Below are 26,922 nucleotides of genomic sequence, written 5' to 3'. Positions count from 1 at the left end.
AACATGGCACTGCAGCTAACCAGGCCAGTGAAACCAACCAACATACCCCAAAATGTAGCATCAAAATATTGGTTCATAAGAGCAAATGGAATGCTGATTTTTTTTAATATGCAATGCTGAATTTTTTAATGTTTTTAATATTATATTATTATATCATTTTATTTTAAATATTACTTTATCTTAAATATTATTTTTTATGTTCTTTCTATTTTATTTTAAATTGCACTGTTTCATGTTTTGATATTTGCCAGCCTGAGTGCTTTTGGAAATGCAGAATACAAATTAAATAAATATTCAACATACTGTATTGTTTATGGCCTGACGGTAGTTGTGCAGTTCCTTTAGATTTATTTTTATACTCTCTTCTTTGTCTGGCTTTAACTCAAATACTAATGACAATTTTCTTTAGTCAAGTACTGTTTATGACAATTTTGTTGAGAATTTCTGTAACAGAGAATACCCAAAGCTCACATAATAATAAAACAACAACTCACAAAACTTATAAGGATAAAACACATGACAAGTCTTATATTTAAAATTTTATTTGCATCAGACATAAAACTTTCATTAAAAGCACTCAAGTTATGTTTAATAGCCAGGCAGCAGAAAATTATAATACTATGGGGCATGGTATTAACAAAGCAGTACAAATAAAAATATTGTGACTGAATCTAGATGCATTCAAACCATCTACACTTTCATGATCATCCACTGGCCTTGTTTCTTGGCCTTTAAAATTAAAAATACAAACATTTGGATCTCCTTCTTGCTACAGTCACACATATTTATAAAAATCAGACTTAGTATAATCACAACAGCAGAACTAAGAGCAGGAGTTAAATAATAAATAAAAATATATTAGGTATGTTTGCTTATCAGCGCAATAACCCCTTAACTGCATGTGCTGTTCATAAACGTCTGTTGCAGGAGTGAAAGTTTCTTCCCTGTTGCCAGTTAAAGTTCATCGCTCTCATAGAGTCCAGACTGTGCAGCCATACGCTGAAACTCTCCTTCATCCGGGAAGAAAGCTTGTTTCACATCTAAACCTTTACCATTGAGTGCCAAGTATTTGCTAAAAGTTGGTCGAACCTTCAGTGGTTTGGGGTTTGGAACTGGCTTGTATGTGTGAGCTGAAATAGATTTTAGAAAGCAAAGAGAAATAATTCAGGTTACTTTGTTTAAAAAGTGGGAGAGAGAAAAGTGGGATACAGTCCAATCAAGTAAATTGCCCCATTTCAGCTTGCTACATCAGAAGGGAAGATCATCTGTACTACATGCAAGACACATAAAGGGAGTTTAGGCAATCATGCCAATTAGACAGGTTCATATACTTGGTGCATCGATACCTTCCATCTTTCACATCTTCAGTCCAACTGTATGCAAAATTAAGTAAAGGTAAAGGGACCCCTGACCATTAGGTCCAGTCGTGACCGACTCTGGGGTTGCAGCGCTCATCTCGCTTTATTGGCCAAGGGAGCCAGCGTACAGCTTCTGGGTCATGTGGCCAGCATGACTAAGCCGCTTCTGACAAACCAGAGCAGCGCATTGAACGCTGTTTACCTTCCCACCGGAGCGGTACCTATTTATCTACTTGCACTTTGACGTGCTTTCAAACTGCTAGGTTGGCAGGAGCAGGGACCAAGCAACGGGAGCTCACCCCGTCGCGGGGATTCGAACCACCGACCTTCTGATCAGCAAGTCTTACGCTCTGTGGTTTAACCCACAGCGCCACCCACGTTTCAATTGGCCTGGGTTCACCTATTTTTTTTGGGGGGGGGTAGTATCAACATTCATATATGTAGAAGAAGAAAAAGAAGAAGTACTTACTAGCCACGTCCAATCTGGCATGGCATGTTGCCACTCCTGCCTCGTTGACAGCAGATACTGTGTACCAACCAGCATCTTTCTTATTTACATTGTGGATCAACAAGCAAACCTTCCCAGAGGTATCATGAAACATACTAGGAAAAGAGAAAATGACCAAAAAATTGAAGATTACAGTCCCCTCTCTTACCTTAAGACTAATATACTTCATGAAAATCATTCTTGTTAAGCATTGCCAGGTATTTCTAAGACACAGACCTATATTCAGCTGCATATATAAATTTGCTGATATTTCTGTTTTGCCTTTCTTCCATCATGGAACTCAAAGCAGCATGAATGTGTTTTCCAGGTGGTCATCCACCAAGATCCTGGGCAGGCCTACTTAGCTTCAACAAGATGACAGTCTCATGCCCCTTCAGACCATACCCAGGGGGTGCTATAGATAATGTCCAGCAGTGCCCTTGAGCTGAAAGTAGTATCAGGCCATGTAAGCAAGTCCTCATCTTGCAGATCCCCTCCCACTTTTCAGGTCTAACAGTTTCTAATATTTTGCAAATTCCCATTATGCAGTCACTTTGGAGGGCCCATTCTCCACATTCAACATCTAGTCCACATCTAGCTCAAGATTGCTTAAAGCAAAAATGCTCTCCTACACTGCAGACTATAGTACAGTCTTTTGAACAACACTTTTTTGTTGTTGTAGAGTGATGACGCTGAAAATCACAGCAATTCCCTTTTCCCCGATGCTTGGAGCCAAAAGCACCACATACCAGTTTGTAAACCTTCAAACTAGACCCACCAACAGTATTGGATTCAACTTGACTCCTGAACAGCTGAGAGGCCCATCATTGATACAGATACCCACCTGATTCTGTCTGTATTGAATTGTACCATTTCATTATTTCTCTTCCAGTATATTTGTGGTGGGGGGATAGCAGACACTTGGCATTCAAGTCTGGCCGAATCCCCCTCATAAACTCTTGTGCTTTGAGGTTTAAAGATGAATGTTGGGGCTTTCCGATGTTCTCGAGCTAGATAGAAGTTTGGATTAAAAAAAAAAAAAAGACAAAAGATGACATCTTACAGCCATGACAGACTAAAAGTGAAGGCAAATAAAAACAAAACCATTTTTAATATCCCAAATGTATTTATAATCCAGCATATTAAAATCTATCAGGTCCTTCATCTGGTAATTTCAAAAATACAGAAGCTAACAGAAAGTAGAAGGGAAGTGGACACAGCAGAACTAAGGACCTAGGCTTCTGCATTTTGAAGTCCCTTGCTGAAGGACTTGATGTTCAATATTTGTTTAATTTAGGATGTTAAACAGTTTCTTCTATCTCTTTGCTTGCAGCTTTCCCCCATCAATTGCTTGGGGTTTCCCTCTTTCGCTGCAAATGAAAAATATATCCTGGACAGTGCGATGCATGACACACCTGCATGCATCGGTGGTTCCTTTCTGAACTCACTTCATATCCAGAAGCCCTGCTATGAACATAGTCATCCTATTTATTTTAGTATCAATGGCTGTGCATCCATGCCAGCTCTACACTTCATTTGGTGTTGTACCCAAAAGAGTAGGGGTAGAAGAACAGCTCTCAAACTCATATATTGAGGCTAAGTAGTGGCTTCCCACTTTCAGTGGAATGAGAAATCCCGTCACTGTAGATAACATTTATAAATTTCATTGTTAGAAAGTCATGCACACAAGGTATGACTTTAGGTCATGATCATTTAAAATTCTGACATCTTGAACCAGAAAATTTCTTTTCTTCTACAGCCTTTAATGAAGAGCACATAAGGAAATGATATTTGTAACAGAATGCACCAGCTGAAGTAAAGAAACAAAAATTTGTTTTCAAATAGACAAAGCTCTCTCATACCAATGACATCTAGCTTTACTGTAAAGGAAGCTTCTCCAGCACGATTGAAAGCCACACACTCCCATGTTCCAGCATCATAGACCCTGACAACTTCAAAAATGAATGAGTGGAAGCCTTTTTCAGATACGATCATTTTATGGAAGTCATCTGGGTGAACTAATCTTCCGTTTAGATACCATGCCACATCTGGAGTTGGGAGGCCGCTGACCTACAAGGGGAAAGACAATAGATACTAAGGGGGTAGTGTCAGATAAAGGTATTGTGGTACTGTAATTCATGCCATGTAATTCTGGCTCGCCAGAGCAGCGTTGTCACGCTGGCCACGTGACCCGGAAGTGTCTCCGGACAGCGCTGGCCCCCGGCCAATAGATGTGAGATGGGCGCACAAACCCCAGAGTCTGTCAAGACTGGCCCATTCGGGCAGGGGTACCTTTACCTTTACCTTTAATTCATGCCAAACGGCAAGTCTGCATGGGAACATCAATGAGTGTTCATTTGATACTCTATATATGCAGAATCACTGCACACATTGTGACTGACTTGTGTAGTACATGTTATTCTGGGTTGCAGTTTTGCAACATATACAGTTGTACCTTGGTTGTCAAACGCCCTGGAAATTGGACGTTTCGGCCCCCAAACGCTGCAAACCCAGAAGTGATTGTTCCGGTTTGCAAACGTTCTTTTGGAACCTGAACGTCCGATGGGGCTTCCGCGGCTTCTGATCGGTTGCAGGAGCTTCCTGCAGCCAATCAGAAGCCGCAATTTGGTTTTCGAATGTTTTGGAAATTGAACGGACTGCCGGAACGGATTCCGTTTGACTTCCAAGGTACAACTGTAAAGCAGAAACAGAGCTACGTTCATACCACATGGTCTACAAAAGACTCTAGTATTGTCATATATAAATGTCATAGTTTAACAAAATAACAAAAACAAGACAAGGAGTGGTTTCTATTCACAAAATGGGTCTGTGCTATAAAAATACATACAACACATAGTGGTGCGACATTGGCTGTGTGAAAGAAATTGTATGACACAAAACTAGGTCACAAGGGATAACTGGGGCAATGCTCAGTGGCCTGCAAAACTTCAGACCTTTCTGCCCATTATCAGATTTTGTCAACATGCAAGCACAAAAAAGGCAGCGCAGGGGGGAGGTCACAAGAACACTAGCAAATTGTGCCTAGACTCTCATTTCTGTGAAGATTACCAGGCACAGCACAAACCAAACCACAGTATGCACTCGGTTTACAGAAGATACACTGCTCCACATTTTTGCAGTGTTAATATGTTTCTTTAAAAATGCCTTGCCTTGTGGCAGTGGCTGATCAGGCAGCCCAGGAAGGTTTCCAATCATACCCTAAATTCCTCTTACTGGAATTTCATAATTTACTTTCAGAATATGTTAACAGAAGATACAGTGGTGGCCAGCGACTTAGATGGCTACAGAGAGATTTGATGAATTCATGGAGGATGTAGGTTTAATCCTGTTTCCATGATCAGAGGCAATATACCCAGTGGCGTAGCGTGGGGGGTGCAGGGGGGGCGGCCGCACCGGGCGCAACATCTGGGGGGGGCGCTCGCAGTTGCAGCTCTATGCTCCTGCCTGGCTCACTCACTCTCTCTCACTGCAGTGCTGGCTGTGCGAATCCGATCCGAGCCGCCGGGTCGCCGCCCACTATGGAGGGGAGGGGGTGCCAGGCGTGCGGTGCGGAGAGAGAGCGAGGGACTATCTGGGGGAGGGACAGTGCAGAGGCTGCCCAGCGCAGCGCTGAGCACGGGAGAGAACCACACCAGACCAGACCAGGCAGCAGCAAGAAGAAGCTGGCAGCGGCGGCAGGTGACACAGGCCAGAGAGTGCCCCGGGTGCTGACAACCCACGCTACGCCACTGAATATACCTCCAAAGCTTCAGAGGTTTGGGTAAAACAAAAACAGAAGGATATTACCTCTGTGCCCCACTTGTGAGCTTCTAGGAACCATGGGACTGACCATAGCTGGAAACAGAACACTGAACAAAATGGACCATGGTCTGGTCCAACAAGGAAATTCTTAAATCCAGTGCTTTTTTTTCTTCTAAAAAATCGTTTAGGAGTACTCTTATTTTGACTCAAGAAAATCACTATTTTATAGTTCAATTCGGGAAAAATAAATACAGTAAATGGACAAAAGTACAAAGATTCACGAAATGTTTAGGGGTATGCGTACCCCTGCGTCCCCCCAGAAAAAAGAACTGCTTAAATCTATTAGGAGGGACAGCTGTGCTGAAAGTGGCTTGAAATCATACATTACCTTGAAATCAATCCTGCAAAATCTTCCTTCTTCAACTGTTATGTCTTCAGGCACTTGTACAAAACGTGGTTGAAAAAATTTCTCCTGGATTGACCCTTGCTCATTCCTCTCCCCTCTTGAAGATGGCCTGCTCCTAAAAGGGCACATCAACAAGGCAATAAAGTATTCCTATAATAATCTTTCTCCCCCTACACACCCACAGTAAGTATGTGTTAATAGTTCCATTGCACGATAGCCTGGTGACGATAAGTTTCCAAAGAGGCAAAATTGTATTTCTAGTTTTGCAGTTTCATTATGGCAATAAACTATCTAGGACTGTTGAAGAGAATAACTCATGCATATTTCATAGAATGACTCCCATCTTTGGTCTCATGGTATTTAATGTGTTATCTTGTGCCTTACACAGTTTCCCCTTAAAGGAAGACTGAACTACATTGTTTATAATACATGTTTTCCCGAACTTAGAATCAATCATATGTGCTGAAGTGTATGATTTAAAAACTCTGTCCCCATTGGGCATTCAACTTCATATGATTATGAGCAGGCTTCCCACTTCAGACCTTCCACGTGGCAAGCAGCTGGACCAGATGATGTGGATGCCTGACTTGCTTTCATACCTTTAAGGGACTCCAAAGGACTCTCTTGCCCAAGGCTCTCAAAGCATGGGGAAAGGTAGCCAATGTGGTGTTCTTCTGATGTTGCTCAACTACAGCTCCCATCATCCCTTTTTATTGGCCATGCTAGCTGGGTCTGATGGGAGCTGTAGTCCAAGAACATCCAAAGGGCACTATGATGGCTACGCTTGCTCTAGGGCCACTATCGGTAACAGTTCACACAACCAGTGTATGCAGTTTGGATCAGATCTCATATCATTAGCATACACCTTTGCAGCTTAATGTGCACATAACATGTACCTTGCTTGTGCTGAAGGAACGTGCAGTCGTGTGCTTTCCAAGTTCTGCTGCTGCAAAAATCAGAAGAGGTAATGATCACTGCTTTAATCATGAACACATATCATGGACTCTCAATTGAACATCCTACAGCTTAAATCTTTCTGGAGAAACAAACTGCTCATTTAAAACCACAAGCACTTTCTAATGCAGACTATGAAAGAAATTGATCCCCTAAAGTCATCATAATCAGCAGTCACAAATGTGAGCCAGAGTCATGCGCAAGAGGAATGACACAATTCTTTCCATTGGTCCAAACTATTTTGGCAAACATGTCACCTTTGTTGTGGGGTGGGGTGGGGGGGACTATTATCCCACTGGAGTATCTGAAATGAGAGCTAGGGACACAGTGTCCTTCAGCTGAACAGGAATAGAAGTCAAGTATTGGCAAGAGCACACTGTTGTGCACACTCATAAAAGGGTACCAATGGCAATCAGCACATCTTAAGCTGGAAAATATTTTCCCTATTAGGTCACAGCGCTAGAACCAAATCACACAGGCTTTATAAGAGCAACTGGGATTTTATTTTATTTTTCTCTCACTAACCCAACTCATCTTAGCATTTTAAAGAACAGATGTAATTGAATTCAATACAAGGTATAATTCAGGCACAGTGGTATTCCTGCCATTTTAGCAATGAGGACAGTTAATTATAGGAAGTGCAGCACTAACAGTTCTAAGTATTTGTATATCCAACACAGTACGATATTAACACTGTGTCAAGTTCTTCACATCTGATAGTTGCATTTTGGAACACTGGTTTAGCAGTCAAGAGAACCTTTACACCAGAGTAAGCTCATGAACTATCTAACATGGGTATTTTTATTTTGCTACACCAATGAGCTATCGGCTAGCATTTTCAGAAGATATCTGACAATATTTTACATTGTGAAGAAATAGGACTTCTAGCTATTTCGAACTGATGTTTATAAAATGGTCCTTTTCACTTTAAACTCTCTTGTGCATGGGAGAGTCAAAAGCTCACAGGCAGGTTAAAAGTACAAGAGGATGTTTTGCTCAGAGAATTTTGTACAGTGGGATACTGTAGGTTAAAGGTTCCCCTAGCAACCTAGAAATTAAAGAAGAAATAGACACTTAACTAAAACTCTCCTCCTTGTGTTTAAAAGTTTTTCTTTGAGATATCTTTTATATAAGTTATGTTCAAAATAGGGTACCTGTCATAAACATAATGACTTGGCATTGCAAATTTGTCTTCAGGGTCCAGTGTTAAGAGACTTTATGGAGGTTTTTGAGAGATATAAGGATTTTAAACAATTATAACTGAGGTGCAATAACACTATGACTAATGTGGTGGTAACAGAGACTCTCCTACAGCCTTTCAGCACCATTAAACTCCAAGAAGAAGGGAAATCAGTCAGAAAGTTGGGAAGACAGAGAGATAAAAACCTGAAGAGTTGAACAGCTGCAAGGAGATAGAAGGGGCTGAAAACACTTTTAAGGGAGTTGGAATAATGAAAAGTGTTAGGGAGCAGGTGGATACTGAAATAGAAAGGAGTGGAAGAAAAAATAAAAAAGTGATCCCGAAGTGGAAATTGGAGGTGCAAATTGATAAGTATTGTCTTGGTAAGGAAAACATCTCCTATAGATATAGCTGGATGCATTTCTCTATTTTATCTTATCTTAGCTACTTAAATGTAATATTTGGTTCCCTCCCCCCCAAACCCCCCCCACTGTTTTAACCTGTTACCCTACCAAAACCTTAAGTAAAAGTCTTGTCTCCTGCCCCTCTCCCCATTTAATTGCCATACCACTCTGTCCAGTACTGGGAGTAAGCTGGGCCAGTTAAAATCCTAATCAACCATCAATAAATCATAAATCCAGTAGCTGAAGAGGCCACTGACAGCAGCAGCTAGGACAAAGCATACTAGAAAATAAATTCTCCACCTGGGATTTAACCATGGCCACAGATATAGTTCCCACAATCATTTCCCCCCATTTTTTCTATACATCAATGGAGCAAATACTGGTAATGTGGGGCCAAGTTCAGCCTTTGTCTCAGGCCCCATCTGCATCACACCACTTTACATGGTCATGGCTTCCTCCAAAGAACCCTGGGAAGTGTAGTTTTTTAAGGGTCCTGAGCTATTAAAGGAGACCTCTATTTCTCCTCACAGAGCTACAATTCTCCAAGTTCCCTGAGAAGAGGCACTGATTGTTAAATTAATTTGAAGATTGCTCAGTGAGGGGAATAGGGGTCAACACTCTTAACAAACCACTTCCCAGGATTCTTTTGGGAACGACAAAATTATTTAAAGTGGCACAATACTGCTTTAAATTGGTAGTGTATATGGGGCCCCAGTCAGATCCCATTGTTCCAACAGCAGAGGGGAAGCGCATTTCCTGGCTCAATTGTTCCATTGAAAAAGAGAAGCATCTGCACTTAGGATGCTCAGTGATACAGTGCAGCCCATTCTGCTCACCATCATCCTTCTGCATGCTGTGTTCTGCATCACTCCTACAACTTCCTTGGCTCTGTGTGCTCTCTTCCCATCACTCCACTTCTTCCTGTGTCCTGCTGGCTACGGAAAGTCACTGTGGCCACATCTGAGCAGCAATACACTATGAGCATCTGCCACAGTGAACTGGATCAAAATTTTGCTGTACTATTGGGATTTATTTTATAATTATATTTGAGTCACAATAATTCGGTGTGGGAGAGAAATCACCTCAAGGTGAAAGACAAAGAGGTCTGACAGCTTTGTTGGATCTTCCAGGTGACCATTTAGCATTTTCTATGCAGTAAGGAATCACTATCCGGTGCAAATTCTAGAAGCAAGGTAGATGTGCTAGCCATTATAGAAGCCAACTATACGTGTCAGCTGAAGTAATCATCTCATGGTGCGGGTTAAGACAGCATGGGAACCCACAGATGGCTACAAGTACTCCTCCTTTCCTACATTTAACCTACATATATCTTTATTATTATGAATATGCATTTATTATGCATATTACAGTGAACCATGACGGGCCATTTGTGAAGTGGTCTTATCCTTATGTTACCATGGTAACATGGGAAACTATGGCGGGAGGATACAAGTGTTACTTAATCCATGTCTTGTCTTGGGCAATGTAATGTATCTTTATTCCTCATATGAAGAATCCTAATATCCATCCCTTGAATGTTGTTCAGAAAAAAATTCTGCTAGGTTGATGGATGACAGTAGGAACAAATATGACTATTATCGGTTATGATACCAACCCCCACTCCTATTTTATTTTTGCAAATCCCAATTTATGTTCTGGACTGTGAACAATTTTTTGAAAAAAACCTTACTTGTGCATCCTGTACATTTTCTTCACTCTGTGGTTCAAACACAGATGCAGCATTTTCTGGTCCAAGTAACCTGCGAGCCATTCTCTCCTCGTAGCTTAAACGCTGTGTAGCAAAAGAAAAGGTTAGTTAGAAAAGGCTGTTTAATGCTGTTTGAACTTCTAATTCCTATTCAGCATAAAAGAGCTAACTACATTAAGAGATAACTACAAGACAAGCCCATGAACTCCTTAAAGTATTCCAATACTTGATTTACTCAGGGGATCTCTTCACTGCAGTCAAGAGAACCAAGGAAGGGACACATTAGCAAGAATAAAACTAGCTCTGGATTCCATTCCACATGCATGTCTCTCAGGGCTTGGGCCAAGGAAGGACTTATTACAAAACAGGTATGTGGGTGGCGCTGTGGTCTAAACCACTGAGTCTGTCGGGCTCCCTGATTGGATGATCGGCAGTTTGAATCCCTGCCATGGGGTGAGCTCCCATTGCTCTGTCCCAGCTTCTGCCAACCTAGCAGTTTGAAAGCACACCAGTGCAAGTAAATAAATAGGTACAGCTGCATTGGGAAGGTAAACGGTGTTTCTGTGCACTCTGGCTTCCGTCACAGTGCCCGTTGCGCCAGAAGAAGTTTAGTCATGCTGGTCACATGACCTGGAAAGCTATCTATGGACAAATGCCGGCTCCCTCGGCCTGAAGCGAGATGAGCGTCGCACCCCAATCGACTCTGACTGGACTTTACCTTTATTACTAAACATACAGCTGATCCAGGCAGATATCCCCCCCCCCATACACACAGCTTGAGAGTACTGTACTTGCAAATTACTAATGGTTGTTACAAATTCAAGCTACCTGATGAATGAACAAACTATAAAATACTTGATCTGGGAAGATAAATAGAAGCTTTAACTCATTTGAGATATATTCAGCCTGGGCCAATACATAAAGCAAGAGCAATAATAAGCTAGTATACTACAAGTGTTCTGTGCAAATAGGTGTAAGCAGGGTAAAACCAAGGGGTTACTGTGGCAAGTAACAGCCTTGTGTGGAGTTCCTTCTCCTCTTTCAATGTCTAATTCAATGTACCCAGTGTCAATCCAGTTCAATCTACTCAAAATCATAATGTGCTTGCTACCCTCACCTTCTCCTAGATGACTGCTATGGAAAAACATATTAATGACATATACAGGGTAAGCTGATGTTGACATCAGGGGAAAACTCAACACAGAAGTGACATTTTCAGCGGGACCCTTGTAGTTAATTGTCTGCTACAATATAGTCTGACATACTCTGATGGTTGAGGTCCTGGTGGTTGAACTAATCTCTCTCACATCCTTGCCATAGGATTTTAGCTTTGACTTTGATCATGTTATGGCTTTGGCATCAACTGTAAATTATAGGATTACATCCATGAATGGCACTTGATCAGAAATTAAGCACTGGTGACTCAAGGGCCAATTTATCTCTAAGAAGCCACTCTGTTGCCAGAGCTCAATAGCTCTGGAGGACAGCACTTCAGTGAAATCATTCCCAATTCTGAAATGATTGCCTTTAGTATTAAAAGTACTCCTAAATTAATCTAGAGAATGTCTTTCTCAATTGACACAGTTTGAATGGCAGTTTCAACATACATTACAGGTGTTATAGGTGTCACATAATATCGATTCTGCATTTGTAAGAAATCAATCTTTTAGTGTGGCATTACCTACACTTGGAACTCCCTGCTTACTGACACCAGGAAGGCGCCTTCAACATGCTCTTTTAGCACTTACTAAAATCATATTTATTAAACAAGTCTCCCCAGATGTGTAGTATACTGGTGTATGTTGTAATCCGTTTTTAGTTTATTGCTGATTTTTTTCATGTTTTTAATATATAAAATTCATGAAATAAATATTTGATCACACATCAAACAAGTTTTAGAAACGAGCTATAGCTAATTAAATTGGTTTAATGCAGCGGAGACACCATGGTGCCCTCATGTTTTAGTGGCTTGGACTGATAGGAGTTAAGACAGAGGGCTCCACATTGGCTATGCCTGGCTTAAGATGCAAACTTCACGGTAACTAAGCTCAGAGCCATCCAGCTCAGTCACTTAACTTGCAAGTTCCCCTCTGCCAGATAATATACATCTCTTACTTGGTTCCCGTTATGGAGAAGGCTGTCTTTACATCGTAGTTTCCTTTCCAAGTCTTGAATGAGGGCGTCTTTCGTTCCTTGTATCTCTCTGTCAGATGTCTTCTGCACTGGTTTGGTGCTGCTGGTTTGCTTCTTGTACATAGGCTTCGAATAACTGCTAATTTAAGGGAAAAGGTGAAACTGGTAGCTATTTAGAGATGGATACAAGACATACTACTGAAGGCAGCTCCATTAGAAGTTTGTGTTGCTACTCAGTTGTTGTGCCAGAAGACAACACCAACACCATATGTAGACACACTGGTAGCCATAGTCACATGTTACTCATGCACAGGCTATTACTGCAACTACTTTCAAGTGGGGCTGTGCTTTTAGCCACACTTCTGATGTGGTGTCTCCTTCCTCAAACAACCACGTGCTGCTCATGGTTGTCTGAGGTGAAAACCAAACACACATGTTCCTGCTCACGTGCAGCAGGTATGTGTGATCCAAACAAGTGGCACTTTAGACCCAGTTCTAAAGTAATCACAGTAACATGCTACATGAAAGTAAGATGTGAATAAGGCTTATGCAGTTTACTGTGTGGCAATGGCACCTGCCACATATTTGACCCCATATTATAATTAATGTTTGGAAGAAGGCACAAGCTATTGGTCTGCCCCTTATTTTCTGGGCATTCTCCAAGCTACTTAACACTAATAGGTGCATATACTGAATGTTGCCTCAATAGGTACATACATTGAGTACAGGGTACCTCGGGTTACAAATGCTTCAGGTTACAAACACTTCGGGTTATGAACTCCACTAACCCGGAAGTAGTATCTCGGGTTAAGAAATTTGCCCCAGGATGAGAACGGAAATCGTGAACCGGCAGTGCAGCAGCAGTGGGAGGCCCCATTAGCTAAATTAGTACCTCAGGTTAAGAACAGTTTCAGGTTAAGAACGGAGCTCCGGAACAAATTAAGTTTGTAACCTGAGGTACCACTGTACTGCCAGTAGCTTACTTGTGTCATTTCATTTTCTGCAACCTAGGACTATTTTTTATAGAAAAGAGAGCTAAGTCATGTGCCAACAAGACATCCGGTACGGCCAAAATTGAACTTTTGATTTATTTTTAAGACTGAGACACAAGGAATCTGTCTCTGAACAGATAATTGCAAGAGTATCTTTTTATTTTATGAAGGAAGACTCAGGATTAGCTCTCAATTAATCTGTGAGCCCTGAATTTTTTGCATTTTTAGTTCAGATCTTCTTGGCAATTCACTCCTAGTAATTTCACAGCAGGATTCACCAACACCAGGAATCCTGATTCTACTATATTTGCATGCTACTTCCCCAAAGAGTCCACCACTGGGTCTTCTGTCTGTTGTCTCACACTCAACTCCTGTACACATTTACTTGCAATTCCGTCCTACTGATTGCAATAGAACTTGATTCCAGGTATGCATACTTAAGGTTGCAGTCCTAGTCTTGGAGGATTATCCACCTCTGAGAACTTAAATAATGGCAAAATAATGAAAAGCATTAAAGGAATGCAAAGTATTTTATACGTATTGTGTATTATGCTGGCTAATGCAGAAATGTGTAACCCTTACAGACAAATTCTTGCCTTTGTAGCACCTGCATTTCAGCCCTATTATGATTAGGAAACACTCCTGCCATTGGCGCTCCTTTGTGCCCTTCAGATATTATGTAGAATATGAATGCCACAGCTTTTCACAGCATAGCAAGAAAGGGTTGTTTGGAGAGACAAGGAAGGTGGAACATTGCGTTCTGTCTGGGCAATACCAAGAGTTGTCCTTTATTCTGGGAACAAAACACTTATCCTAATTGGTATGAAGCTTGTTTTTCAAAAAAGCTGACTGTCAATAAAACATTTCAAAGAATTTAAGGGTAGCAGGGGGAGAGTTTTCATTTTTCAATTTCCTACAATATATTTTCTGTGTTATATATTTGTCTGCTCTAAATATACATTATCAAAACCATAATATACTGGAGAGCAGCAGGATATATTGCCACTGAGGGATAGATTGTACCCAGGGAATAATTCCACTTGTTTCGTGTAATTTGCTTGGCTTGATAATTCCTACTCTACGAGGAATTATCGCTAGGGCTGAAATCCAAGACATCCTCACTGGGGAGTAAAAAAAAGGTAAAGGTAAATGACCCCTAACAGTTAAGTCCAGTCTCGAACGACTCTGGGGTTGCGGCGCTCATCTCGCTTTATTGGCCGAGGAAGCCAGCGTACAGCTTCTGGGTCATGTGGTCAGCATGACTAAGCTGCTTCTGGCGAAACCAAAACACATTGAAAGACTAACTTTGGTTATGATTTAACAGTACAGTCCTAAGCAGGTTTTACCCAAAAGTAACTCTTGAGTTCAACTGGACTTGAGTCTACTTAGGATTGTAGCAAATTTGCTTGGTGGGGGTTGCCCTACTAAAGTCAATCAACATATAAATCAGTCAAGCAGTCCCCCCCACCTATTTTCACAAAAAGACAGAGCCACAATTCATGTTTAAAACCTGGAAAAATGTAAGGGATACGTATCTGGCTTAAGATAATTTATCCTGTCTTTTAAAAGGATCCCTTAACACAGTGCTCCCCAACCTTTTTATCGCCGCGGACCGGTAAATGTCTCTTCAGTCCCCGCGTCTCCGACCTCGAGTCCTCAGTCCTCCCGTGGCGCCTCCTCCTCGGCCAATGGCGTGAGGACCTGCTTCCTGATTGGCCAGGAGCATCAGTGTAACAATAGCGAATTTTCATTCGCTATTGTCACACAATGGGCAGGCTTGGGAGGGCGCAATGCTCCGCGCCTCGGCCGCCCACCACAGTGAAATGATTTGAAGTTCCTCAGGCGGCCCGGTGCCGATTGATCCACGGACCGGCACCGGTCCGCGGCCCGGGGGTTGGGGAACACTGCCTTAACAGACATGGCTTTTGTCATACGCCAACCAGGAGGCCAGGGTGGGGAGACAGAGGTGAAGAGCACAGATATAATCATGCATTTGGGGCCTGGTTTAAGTATCCAACTAAAAAACAGAATGGGATATTCTGCAACTACTTTTATTTTTCAACCATTTCCTGTCTTTTCTTATGCTAAGCTCTGGGAAGTCTCATGTCTCCTACCTCCCATCCCTTGGCATTTAGAAAAGCAAAAGCAGACTTTGCAAAATGAAGGGCACTTCTCAAGGTTGCCATTCCTGGTTTCCCCTCCTGTCTCCAGAGTCAACACTTGAAGCTGAGTACAGTACATGGGAGAACAGGATGAAACAGGCCAAGGATTTTCAAGAGCCATACATACACATACTTCAAAGGGAAAGAACATACTTACTTTGACTCCACTGAGGAAGGACCTTGGCTATTATAATCAAAGTGGGAGGGCAACACGGAGCAAAGGAATGCCGCAGGGGACTGGTTATGCATGGATGAAATCCTCTGCCCAGATGAGGAGCTAGCAGGAGACTGTGCAGATGCAGGTGTTACGGGAAATGAAGCACTATATGAAGGTGAGGAGAGTGAGATTGGCGAGCTCAGCGATGAAGAGGAAGAAAACTTCTTCTCATTAGGATTACAAGGCTGGATTAGAATGGAAGACTGTTTGGTTTGCCTGCTTGGAAGCGTAGTAGAGGTTTCTGGTCCTGGAGGCTGTGGTTTCCCTTGATAGGTATTTTGAGACTGGATAAAATGTTTTGGACGCTCATAGTTAAACATGCTTGGTTGATACATAGAGGACACGGATGGGAGGTTACTGACACTCATGGGGAAGATTTCACAATTGTCCTGTGTTTTAGAAGGTGCAAAAAGGGCTTTGGGTTGGTGGCTGGAAAGAATAAGCTGATAAATTTTGTGGCCTTTCTCGGCTAGGTTCCTGGGTGGAACAGAATCCCTGCCTCAGCAGAGTGTGGCTGTCTTGATGATGGCAATTCCTTTAGGAAAACAATACAAATAAAAAATAAATTGCATGCCACAATGACTAGCAAAATGTCATGTAGACTTATCAGACTGGAAGGTTCCAATGGTTGCCCAACCCTGACAAAATATAACGTCTTGTACCTAAAGTATCCTGGAGTATACCTGTCTAACTTCTTTCCCCCCTGCTAATTCTTTACTGAAAGTTTTCCACTTTACATGCTTCTGAAAGTTCAGCTCTCCAAAATACAATAGTGAATGCACTTGCTTTAATTTACAGTATTACTACATACTGTATTAATTTACACGTTGATTACAAACATCCTAAAACCTCTCACCCACTGAAATCAATGGAACTCAATGAGTTACTTTTGTTGGATTACCCCTGTAGCTACCACTAAAAGATAAAGGTAAAGGTAAAGGTACCCCTGCCCGAACGGGCCAGTCTTGCCAGACTGTGGGGTTTGTGCGCCCATCTCACATTTATTGGCCGGGGGCCAGCGCTGTCCGGGGACACTTCCGGGTCACGTGGCCAGCGTGACATCGCTGCTCTGGCGAGCCAGAGCCGCACACGGAACGCCGTTTACCTTCCCGCTGGTAAGCGGTACCTATTTATCTACTTGCACCCGGGGGTGCTTTCGAACTGCTAGGTGGGCAGGCGCTGGGACCAAACAGCGGGAGCGCACCCCGCCGCGGGGATTCGAACCGCCGACCTTTCGATCGGCAAGCCCTAGGCGTTGAGGCTTTAGCCCACAGCGCCACCCGCGTCCCACTAAAAGATACTAGCCCATTAAATAAATGATCACAGTGCTCAGCATACAATGTAGCGGTCAACTACTGGAGACCCCAAAAACAAAGCAAAACTTTGGTTCCATAAATGACCTATAATTATAGAACGTTAACACTAATTTTCCATAGAGGCTTCACAACTTGTGTGAAAGTAAAAGGTATGTACAATGAACAAGCACCAATCTTGTCTTCATTATAAGGGATGCTTCTAGCTGCTGTGTGTCAGAAGAAAGCATAAGCAGATCAGAAAAAAAAAAATATTCAAAGCCGAGAACACTAAAAGTATATGAGCTGCTCTAATGCATCTCACATAAATTGACTTGAATTCATTAAAAAAAAGTTACAGAATATACTAGTATATTAGGGTTAACAAAACATGGTTCCTCATTGTTAGCCTTCTCAACAACCAAGATTTCTTTATGCTGTAATTTTACAACTATGGATACAAGTTCTAACCAGAAAATGTTTTGCTGATGTCCCACTGAAATTAATTGGGTGAGTGAGATTGCTTTTTCTGGCTTGTGCTAAACCTACAGAAATTTATATACACAACTAAATAAATTTAGCCACCCAGAGTGGCTGGGAAAACCCAGCCGGATGGGCGGGGTATAAATTAATAATAATAATAATAATAATAATAATAATAATAATAATAATAATAATTAAAGCCAAGTAGTCATTCCAGGTAGTTCCTTGGAAGCTAGTGGGTCATCTGGGAAATTAAAAGTTTAGACCTCACTTTCAGATTTAGAGTCCAGTTTCATCAACAATTTATAGAGAACTACCAAAATCAGTGAGCAGCAAATATGCAGAAACAACTTTAATTATGTAAGATTTATAGATTAGAATTACCTAATTAACCACAACTTTTTGCAACCCACAAAAGATAAACCTTATACAAGAGATTATGTTCACCCAATTAATTTTCTGTCCGAACTAGCAGTCATAGCCACCCTCAGGCACATGCTCATATGGATGTTACAAGAAGCAAGCATTTACAGATTTAGTTAGCAACAATTCCTGTTAACATGACTCTTCATATACAAACTGTAAGCTATAGATAAAGAAAAAGTTTTATTTTTTTAAACTGAGCAAAAATTCAGGAAGTTGCTTATGGGGAATACTTAAATCAATACAACCAACAATTTAATGTGTTACTGGGAAAACCCACCTGTACAGCAAACCCCATAGGTGCTTCCAGACAGGGATTTGTATTGAGTTGTTGGCAAATTTTTAGAAAACTTAATTAGATATACAGTATAGATATATTTTAAACCCAGAAAGGGTAAATCCTGATGAGGTTGGGGGAAGAATACAGGCTGCCATTCTTATACCAACAGTGTTGTGTGGAAACCGCAAAAAAATGCATACATCAAGAGCACCCATCCCACAAGCACCTGTCTGCAAGCTCCCCAAATCTCATGCATGACACTGTTTTTTTTTAAGTGAAAAGACCTCTAGGAGGAGGGTTGAATAGTAGGGGGGAGAGCTACTTAACCCTTTCTCCATCAGCTATTTTTCCAAATCAGAAACTACCAGCACAGCAGCTGCTTCCCCCTGCGGAGTCCCAGATCAGCTGTTTTGCTATATATATTTGTGTGTGTGTAAATACAGTACATTGTCTTCTTTTCACAGGAGAACCTAAAGAAGGTTCCATGAGGTCATACATTCCCCAGTGAGATCAAATTATTAAGGGGAGGGGGGTGGGCTGTATATAAAGCCTTTTCCTTTCAATATTTAAAAGAAGATGCAACCCTAAGTAAATAATTATGAAAAAGAAAGCAACAAGTCTCCCACTTCTTCCTCTCTGAATATTTCAGGAATGCAAGACAAAATCACCTTCAAGTCGGCATGGCGAAGAAGGCTGAACACTTTAATACTACACTACCACCCTAAAACACCTACTCTTCCTCCCCACCCCTGCTATAAAACTTGCAAGGTGTCCCCCAGACCCCAAAACAAACCGAGCCGGTGAGATCCTAATATAATTGACTTTGCTATTTACACATATCCTACTGAGCACAAATACAAAACGTTCCCTTTCCAACTCATCTTAAAAGAGAAGGTTCCACTGCACCTTGCATCCATTACTAACAGCGAGATCCTAAACGAGTTTTTACTCAAGACTCTCGCTGGGCTCTGTGGGTCTTAACTCTCTACAAGATGCACTTTTTGCAGCCTAACGCAATACTTGCATGCTAAGCACTCGGGAGCCTCTAAAAGCGGCGCATTTGCCGCTCCAGAGGTTTAAAAGCAAGGCGGGAGGGGAGGAACAAAAGAGTCTTACCTGTTGTCAAAAGATGGTACCACCTGAGGTGTTTTTAACCAGTGCTGGTGGGGGAAGCCAGCCATTCACTAACACAGACTACAATCATAGTAGCTCTCTGCTTAGTATTAATAAGGCCAGTGACTTTTATCTGCTGCCAAATAATGACATCCAATGTGCCCGCTTGTCCACCTACCCAGGCTAAAGTGTCAGAATAAAAGTCCCCCGCCCTACCACGGTCATCTCTCCTTAGGCTGCCGAGCGATTCTGTTAGGCAAGCCGATATATCGTGCATATTTATTCTTGTAAACCCCAAGGGATTCAATCAGGCTTACTCCCGAGTAGGGGTGCAAAAGACTTTAAAACCGTTGCGCCTGTCATGGACGTAGCCAAGATTTATTGGGGGTGGGGAGGCCTTGCGTTTTTTTTTGGGGGGGGGGGCAGAACCAAATTATCTGCAATTGGTCAGTTAGTTTAGTTAGTAATTTTTATTTATTTATTTACTTGATGGGGGGGCAGCTACCCCCCCTCCCCGCCCATGGCGCCTGCGCGGGCAACGATACTGGGAAGGGAGAAAGCAAAGCAAGGAAAAATGTCCTACTGGGAGCAAGCGTAACTTTTAACATGTCCGTATATAGCACGTGGATTTGGGGGAGGACAGACTGAAATAAAGTAAGTTTGGCGAGAAAGGCTCCCTTAAAACAGAAAGAAAAAAGAACACATTTGCAAGAGAAGTGCTCCCAACTGCGAACACAACTTTTCATTCATCGATTGAGGCTGCAGTACCGGCCATCTCACTGAAGGCCCCCCCCCCCTACCCCCGGGGAAAAGACGCCCACCGATCATCACCGGACTACAATTCAAAGCAAATTGCAGCTCACAGCCTCCCGAGCCCGGAATAGCCTCGAACTAATCCCACCGCCCCAAGGGCATCCTCGGGAGCGTTACCATCCCTGCGCACCCGGATGCTCTGCGGTTGCCAACTGCGCCTAAATTTTGCACATGATCCTCTGGCTCCAACTTCCGCGGGCCTCTTCCAAGAGAACAGCGTTGCTGAACCGGGTGAACTTTCCGAACCAAAACCCGGCTCTGGAGGGAAAGCTAAAATTATGATCTAACTGGGCAAAGCGGGTTCGCTCAAGGCAGCTAAGAGAAGGGACGACCTGAAGCTGCTCCACCTGTCTGTGGAAGGATAGGCGCGAAGGTGAAGAAGTGAAGAAGAGTTTAACGAGGCAGAATAAACTAGTGCGCTGGATTAGCCCTTCTCGCAAATTGAGCAGCCCCTTCGAAATAAAACACCCCCCCCCATTCCAGCCGTCGAAGGGACTTTGATTCTGAAGCGGAGACAAGGGGAGATTGTGTCGCACCCGATCAGATTTCCAACCTAGCCCTGCCGGCGCTCCTTTTGTTCAAGCACTGCTCTGACCTTCCTCCCTCGCAGGGAGTCTCGGCAGACGGTTCCAACCGACGAGGTGTCTGGATGCTTAGCTTATGGTGGAGAGACGTGAAAGAAAGCCTCGCTTTCCCACCCAATTCACACAACCACCTTGTTTAGGCGCCGAAAAAAGGAAAACTTGTGATTCCCCCCCCTTCTTCTCTGGGCATCTAGTCTCGGATTTTCTTCACAGTGCACAGACGGCAATGCTTCTTCCCTTCCTCCTTGGAGAAGTTCCAGCCTAAGATTTGCACGGAAATCTTGAATTCCTTTAAAGGGGTTCGACTGCAGCATTATAATCCAGACTTACACAGAATGCCCCCGATTTGACATTTTCAGAATGCCCCACCTATTTTTTAGTGGCATGTGCACTGAGGTCTCCAGATATGGCTAAATACATATAGAGCTCAGAAGTATTTTTCATAAACAGTGCTTAGAAGGCATTCCAAGTCTTGCATTGTTTACTAATTTAATAAAACGTTTATAGTCCACCTTTTGGGAGGCGGATGACCAAAGCAGCTTGCAAACAATCCATACAACTGGTAAAAACAAAATAAATGCCACCAAAAAGCCGTAGAAGCCATCGTGATTGTTCAGCCTAGTTCAAATAACCCCAAAGGCTTTTCTGAATCATTAAGTTTGCTCATTGGCATTGAGGTGGGTGTGCAGACCTCTTTAGGAAGAGCATCCCACTAATATGATGCTGGAGTGACAAAAGTCCAGCTGTGCAACCACAAATCATAAGAAACAAAGCTTGTCTGGAAACTGGCAGCCTTTACAATATAGTGCCTGGCTTCTGAGAAACCCGTTCGCCCTCCATTTGTCATTGGACTCCCCACCAGCACCATGCAGCATGGCCAGTGGTAAGGATTGGTGGGAGTTGGGAGGCCAATGTCACGGGAGGACCACAGGTTCCCTAGCCTTGTTTTAGGGTGCACTAAACTGGGTTTTAGGCACACGGGTGGTGCTGTGGTCTAAACCACAGAGCCTAGGGCTTGCCAATCAGAAGGTCAGTGGTTTGAATTCCTGCGACGGGGTGAGGTCCTGTTGCTCAGTCCCTGCTCCTGCCAACCTAGCAGTTCGAAAGCACGTCAAAGTGCAAGTAGATAAATAGGTACCGCTCTTTTGGGAAGGTAAACAGCGTTTCTGTGCGCTGCTCTGGTTCGCCAGAAGCAGCTTAGTCATACAGACCATGACTCGCCAGCTCCCTCGGCCAGTAAAGCGAGATGAGCGCCGCAACCCCAGAGTCGTCCACAACTGGACCTAACGGTCAGGGGTCCCTTTATCTTTAAACTGGGTCCAAATGCAACCCGGTCACATATATCATTTTCCAAGCATTATCCAATACATTCTCCACTGTAGTAAAGCATGTTCACTTCCTGTCCAAAAGTTCTATCTTGGGCTGCATACCTAAGCATGCTTACATGAAAGTAAAACCAACTGAAAATCACTGGGCTTTGCTTCTGAATAAACATGTTAGGTTTAGGCCATTTAATCTGCAGTTTCACATTGCATGCTTTGAGCTGCTTGCTTTGAGCTACAGAAGAATAACAACTTCTGTGCTACAACTGGAGGAGGTGAGAAGTTCCATCCAGGAACAAACAGGGATGAGAAATTGTAACTGAGGTCAGCCAAAAACCTAAAGGTTTATTCCCCCAATTTCCACTACAAATAACAGTTCCAATGTTACACCCTAAATTCACTGAATTTGCAGTTCAAAAGAATATGTTAATGCAGTATTGCTTTGATCTATATTGGTAGCGAAGGGGAAAGTTTAAATGCATAAACCAAAAGTACCTACTTCCTTTTTGGATTGTTTATCTTTTACAGAGAAAACTACCGTATTAAGGTTCTGATTAGAAATGTAAAATTAAGCTCACATACCAGTACTTTGGACACTCATTCTATCAAGCAAGCATTAATTGGGTACCGATTAGCATAAAATTCCACCTAAAGAAAATAGTGATTATGAAAAGGAAACTGGCTATGTAACTGAAACCAAGCCTTTTCAGTCAAAAGTCAGAATTAGCAGGCATAGAAGGAAACTAGTATAACCATCAGCTTCAAAAAGCCTGTATGCTCTAATGTGTAAATAAAGATTAATACAGAAATACAAGACTCCAGTATCTACCTCTTCTAAAACAACCCTGTAAAAAGCCATCCTGAACTTGCCATCACAATGTTGAAACTAGAAAATAAAGCCTGGCCCAAAACACCTTTATGCCAGAGACAGAAAACAACCACTACTACTATGATCATATGATGGCCACCTCATGAGAGATCTGGTTGTACTTTCAGGTATCATAAGGAATTAGGACATTCTACAACTCTGGCTTTCTGAAATTCTAAAGAGTCTCATAGTTCCTTAAAGGCTTATTACAACATTAGCTATGGCACACAATAAATCTGTTAAGGAGCCAGAAGAAACGTCCCCACTGTGGAAGGACGTGTGGATCCAGAATTGGCCTCCACAGTCACTTACGGACTCATTGTTAAAACTGTGTTTCTGGAGACAATCTTACTCAGCTGCTATGAGTGATCGCCAAAGAAGAGAAGAAGAAGAAGGTGAAGGTAGAATTCAAGGTGAAGGTGTATATCCACAAAGTTCTAAACATCTTAGGATCTAAACAACTGAATAATGCCTCTCCCTGCATCAGCCTGCCCATTATTTTAGTTCTGGAGTGGAGGCCCTTCTCATTGTTCTACCAATCAGCTGAAGTGCATTATGTGGTGACATGGGATAAGGCATTCTTTGTGGTGGCATCCTAGCAAGAGAATATCCTCTTCCTAGAGTCATGACTGGCATTGGGATTTTGGTGCCAGGTGAAAACTCATGTTTGCCAGGGGGTTTGGGAGATCATTAGGAAATATGTTGCTATTGCAAGTGAAGAGCATGAGTTGTGGTTCTTTGGGCAAGTGAAGAGCCCAGTTTGTGGTTTCGTATTTTATACTGCTTTTATAAGTTTCATTGAATTAAGTCTTATCATAGTGCTGTCTTCCTGTTTTATTATATTGTAAGCCACCCTGAGATGATACGATGTTAGACAGAAAAACCAAATTGGTTTTAAGAACCAAATCAAAATTTGGTGTCATCAAAATTAAAAGAATTAAAATTTCTAATTTATAGATAGCCATGCTATTGAAATTAATTTTATAGAGGTGTAAATCATTCCACTGGGGGCTCTTGGCTCATTTGTAGTGGTGCATTCAGAACAGGTAATTGTTTTTAAAATGTTGATTACCAAATTTAAAAATAGGATATTCCACTCAGCTGAACTACTCATTGTTTTTTATCACAGGAAACGGACATTCTTGAGGCAAATATATTATCTCAATGAAGTGTTAGTTCTCAAGTGAACTTGACATGGGTTCAGGTATTTATTTTAGTTTTATGCATAGACAATAATTTTCTATGGTTTTTCTTTTTCTTTCTTTCTGCTACCGTGCTGATCTTTTAACCTCAGAGAGCAAAATTAGTTTTAATTTGAGTCATATTTTGGAAAATCTGTGGCCAATGTTTGCAGTTGTGCTTACCATTATTGTGCTGTACCCTACCACTGAATTAAAGGGTCTGTATTCAACAATGGGACATGGGTGGCACTGTGGGTTAAACCACAGAGCCTAGGACTTGCCAATCAGAAGGTTGGCGGTTCAAATCCCCGCAACAGGGTGAGCTCCCGTTGCTCGGTCCTGCTCCTGCCAACCTAGCAGTTCGAAAACATGTCAAAGTGCAAGTAGATAAATAGGTACTGTTCCGGCGGGAAGGTAAATGGCGTTTCCGTGCGCTGCTCTGGTTCACCAGAAACAGCTTAGTCATGCTGGCCACATGACCCGAAAGCTGTACACTGGCTCCCTTGGCCAATAAAGCGAGATGAGCGCCACAACCCCAGAGTCGGCCACGACTGGAGCCAATGGTCAGGGGTCCCTTTACCCTTTACTTTATTCAGCAACCTGCCTGACTTTTGTGGCTAACTCATCCAAATTAAAATGTCTATGAGCATATAAAGCTAGCTGCCTCTGCAATTGCATGGCTAGACTAGAAGGTCAATTTGTCTGCAGGCAAACCAGAAACTGTGCTTCCAAAATCCATTCATATCCTATAGATCTGCGGTAATTTTTGGGAGGGGGAGGGTATTGTTTGCAGTGATTTATAGTGGAAGCAGTTCCTACAGTTGAGTAGAAGAGTCATTAGAATCTTTGCTTTGACTTACCTATGATATGAGTTATCTGAAGTTTCTTCATAAATGTCACTAAAATCCTTGCTCTCGTCACCATAGTTTCGCCACCAGGAACCTGCAGGTTCCTCTGGACTTGATGAGCCAGAAGACTTTTGTAGTGTAACACTGGAAGGTTTGTTGTCTACATCACTTCCCATTCCTACACATTGGCTGTTTGGTGTAGAGAGGACGTTCATTGTGGCTGGTGTAGCTGACAGTGAGGGAGCCACTTCAAATCCTTCAATCTCCTCTGTTCCTGAAAAGCACAATTTAGATATAAAACCAAAAGCACTGACTCACACCATTGTATTATTGTCTAGTTTGGGGTGGGAAAGCGATTTCTAAACAGCCATATTGTAACTCTCTCTCTAATCTCTTTACTCATCAGGGAAATTCCACCCTATCTTCTTGGTGAAAAGGATTTGCATATTTTGAGTGAAACTAAAACAACTAAAACTATTTATAAACTGACAGTTCTTATCTGAAAAGAGAAACTAAGGATGGGAATCCTTGTGGAATCCATTAAAGAATCCAGAACCAATAATAAGAGCAGGCTTTTAAAGAAATAAAAAAAGAGAATGGTAGGGACTGTAAAGAAACACAAAAGCGTCTTGTACTGTCTTTGAATTGCACCAAACAAATCTCCATTGATATGCCTTGATTTAGATTTAGTTAATTAAAGCAAAGTATACATATTATTCTTTGGAAAGTTCAGAACAACTTGCATGGAAGTCCAAGGCTATCAGTAGTGAGCAATGCAAGGCTTGCTTAGCTTTTATAATGTTAACTGCTTAACACGCCCTCCATTAATTCTCTAGGCCAGGGATCAGCAAACTTTTTCAGCTCGGGGCCGGTCCACTGTCCCTCAGACCTTGTGGGGGACCAGACTATATTTTGAAAAAAGAAAAAAAAGAACAAATTCCTATACCCCACATATAACCCAGTGATGCATTTTAAATAAAAGCACACATTTTACTCATGTAAAAACACGCTGATTCCCAGACCGTGGGCCAGATTTAGAAGGCGATTGGACTGGATCCGGCCCCCAGGCCTTAGTTTGCCTACCCGTGCTCTAGGCACTCAGTTTTCAGAAAGTGTTTTTAGACCAGGCAAGTTGTGTGTCTAAAGCTTCACTAGATATATTTAAAAACAATCATTTTTAGCTTTCAGATTGTGTATATATAGTCTGATCATTTTGCTCTGCTGCACAGCTGGCAACAAGCTATTCCAGGCTTAATTAACGCTGTTTTGCACGAGTGGGAAATAGAAGTGATCCTTCCAGAGAAGAAACAGCATCCTACCCTCCCACCAAAACTGAGAGGGCGAAGAAACTGCAATTACCTTGGGAAACAAAAAGGTATGCACTGGAGGCTACTGCACCAAACTCATTTTCAGCAATGCATTTAAATATTCCAGAATCTTCAGGAAATGCTTCTGTAATCACTAAGGTGCAAACTTCCTCTGGAAGGAGGAAATAGCTGAATGAGACACTTAAAAATGAATTTTTAAACATAGCTATATTACCATTTCTCCCATACTACCAGTGAGAATTGACCTAATTTTCTATAGAACTGAGATTTTATTGCTGGAAATAAAGTACTTCTCGGGTAAAAAGGCAGCACTATCGAAGTTCATGGTTTATTCTGGCAATTAAGGCATGGTTATTCTTATAAATTTGAAGCAGATTCTGTTTGTTCACTATATTCAATAAGACTACTTTCCCAAGGCAGTTCGCAAAAAACAATTCACGATTTTAAACAAACTCAAATTATGACAAAATAAAATGAATAGGCAAGGTCCAATCAAATAGCAACTGCAGAGCCTTTAAAACAGCAAGAATACATGTGTTTAATCTAAATGTAAGCCTCTGCAAATGTTAACCCCATTCAAGCTTTGAGAACTGAACCCAGGAGACCACCATACAAATGCAGGCT

General features: G+C 42.1%; 1 protein-coding gene across 20 annotated transcripts in view; it reads right to left on the bottom strand.

Moving 5' to 3' along the window:
• Positions 1 to 526: 526 nt before the first annotated feature.
• MYOT (myotilin) overlaps positions 527 to 26,922 on the bottom strand; it is a 59,374-nt gene continuing 32,978 nt past the window's right edge. For 10 of the 20 annotated variants that reach the window (XM_082211594.1, XM_082211576.1, XM_082211590.1 and 7 more), the window contains 11 exons: positions 26,330 to 26,449; positions 24,983 to 25,244; positions 15,704 to 15,868; positions 12,375 to 12,531; positions 10,242 to 10,343; positions 6,910 to 6,959; positions 5,996 to 6,128; positions 3,708 to 3,915; positions 2,690 to 2,855; positions 1,828 to 1,961; positions 527 to 1,130 (listed from right to left, as the gene is read on the bottom strand). In XM_082211594.1, the coding sequence (XP_082067720.1) occupies positions 955 to 1,130; positions 1,828 to 1,961; positions 2,690 to 2,855; positions 3,708 to 3,915; positions 5,996 to 6,128; positions 6,910 to 6,959; positions 10,242 to 10,343; positions 12,375 to 12,531; positions 15,704 to 15,868; positions 24,983 to 25,244; positions 26,330 to 26,449 (1,673 nt within the window). In that variant the 3' untranslated portion in view covers positions 527 to 954. Of the gene's footprint in view, positions 1,131 to 1,827; positions 1,962 to 2,689; positions 2,856 to 3,707; positions 3,916 to 5,995; positions 6,129 to 6,909; positions 6,960 to 10,241; positions 10,344 to 12,374; positions 12,532 to 15,703; positions 16,299 to 19,357; positions 19,649 to 24,982; positions 25,245 to 26,329; positions 26,450 to 26,922 lie in introns of those variants that run through there. The other 10 variants (XM_082211592.1, XM_082211577.1, XM_082211589.1 and 7 more) reach the window with 9 other exon arrangements.

Source organism: Podarcis vaucheri, assembly GCF_965113315.1.
Source record: "Podarcis vaucheri genome assembly, chromosome: 2".
In the NCBI taxonomy this organism is placed as follows: Eukaryota; Metazoa; Chordata; class Lepidosauria; order Squamata; family Lacertidae; genus Podarcis; species Podarcis vaucheri.
The sequence above is the reverse complement of the archived record's forward strand: the minus strand, read 5'-3'. Positions and strand labels throughout refer to the sequence as shown.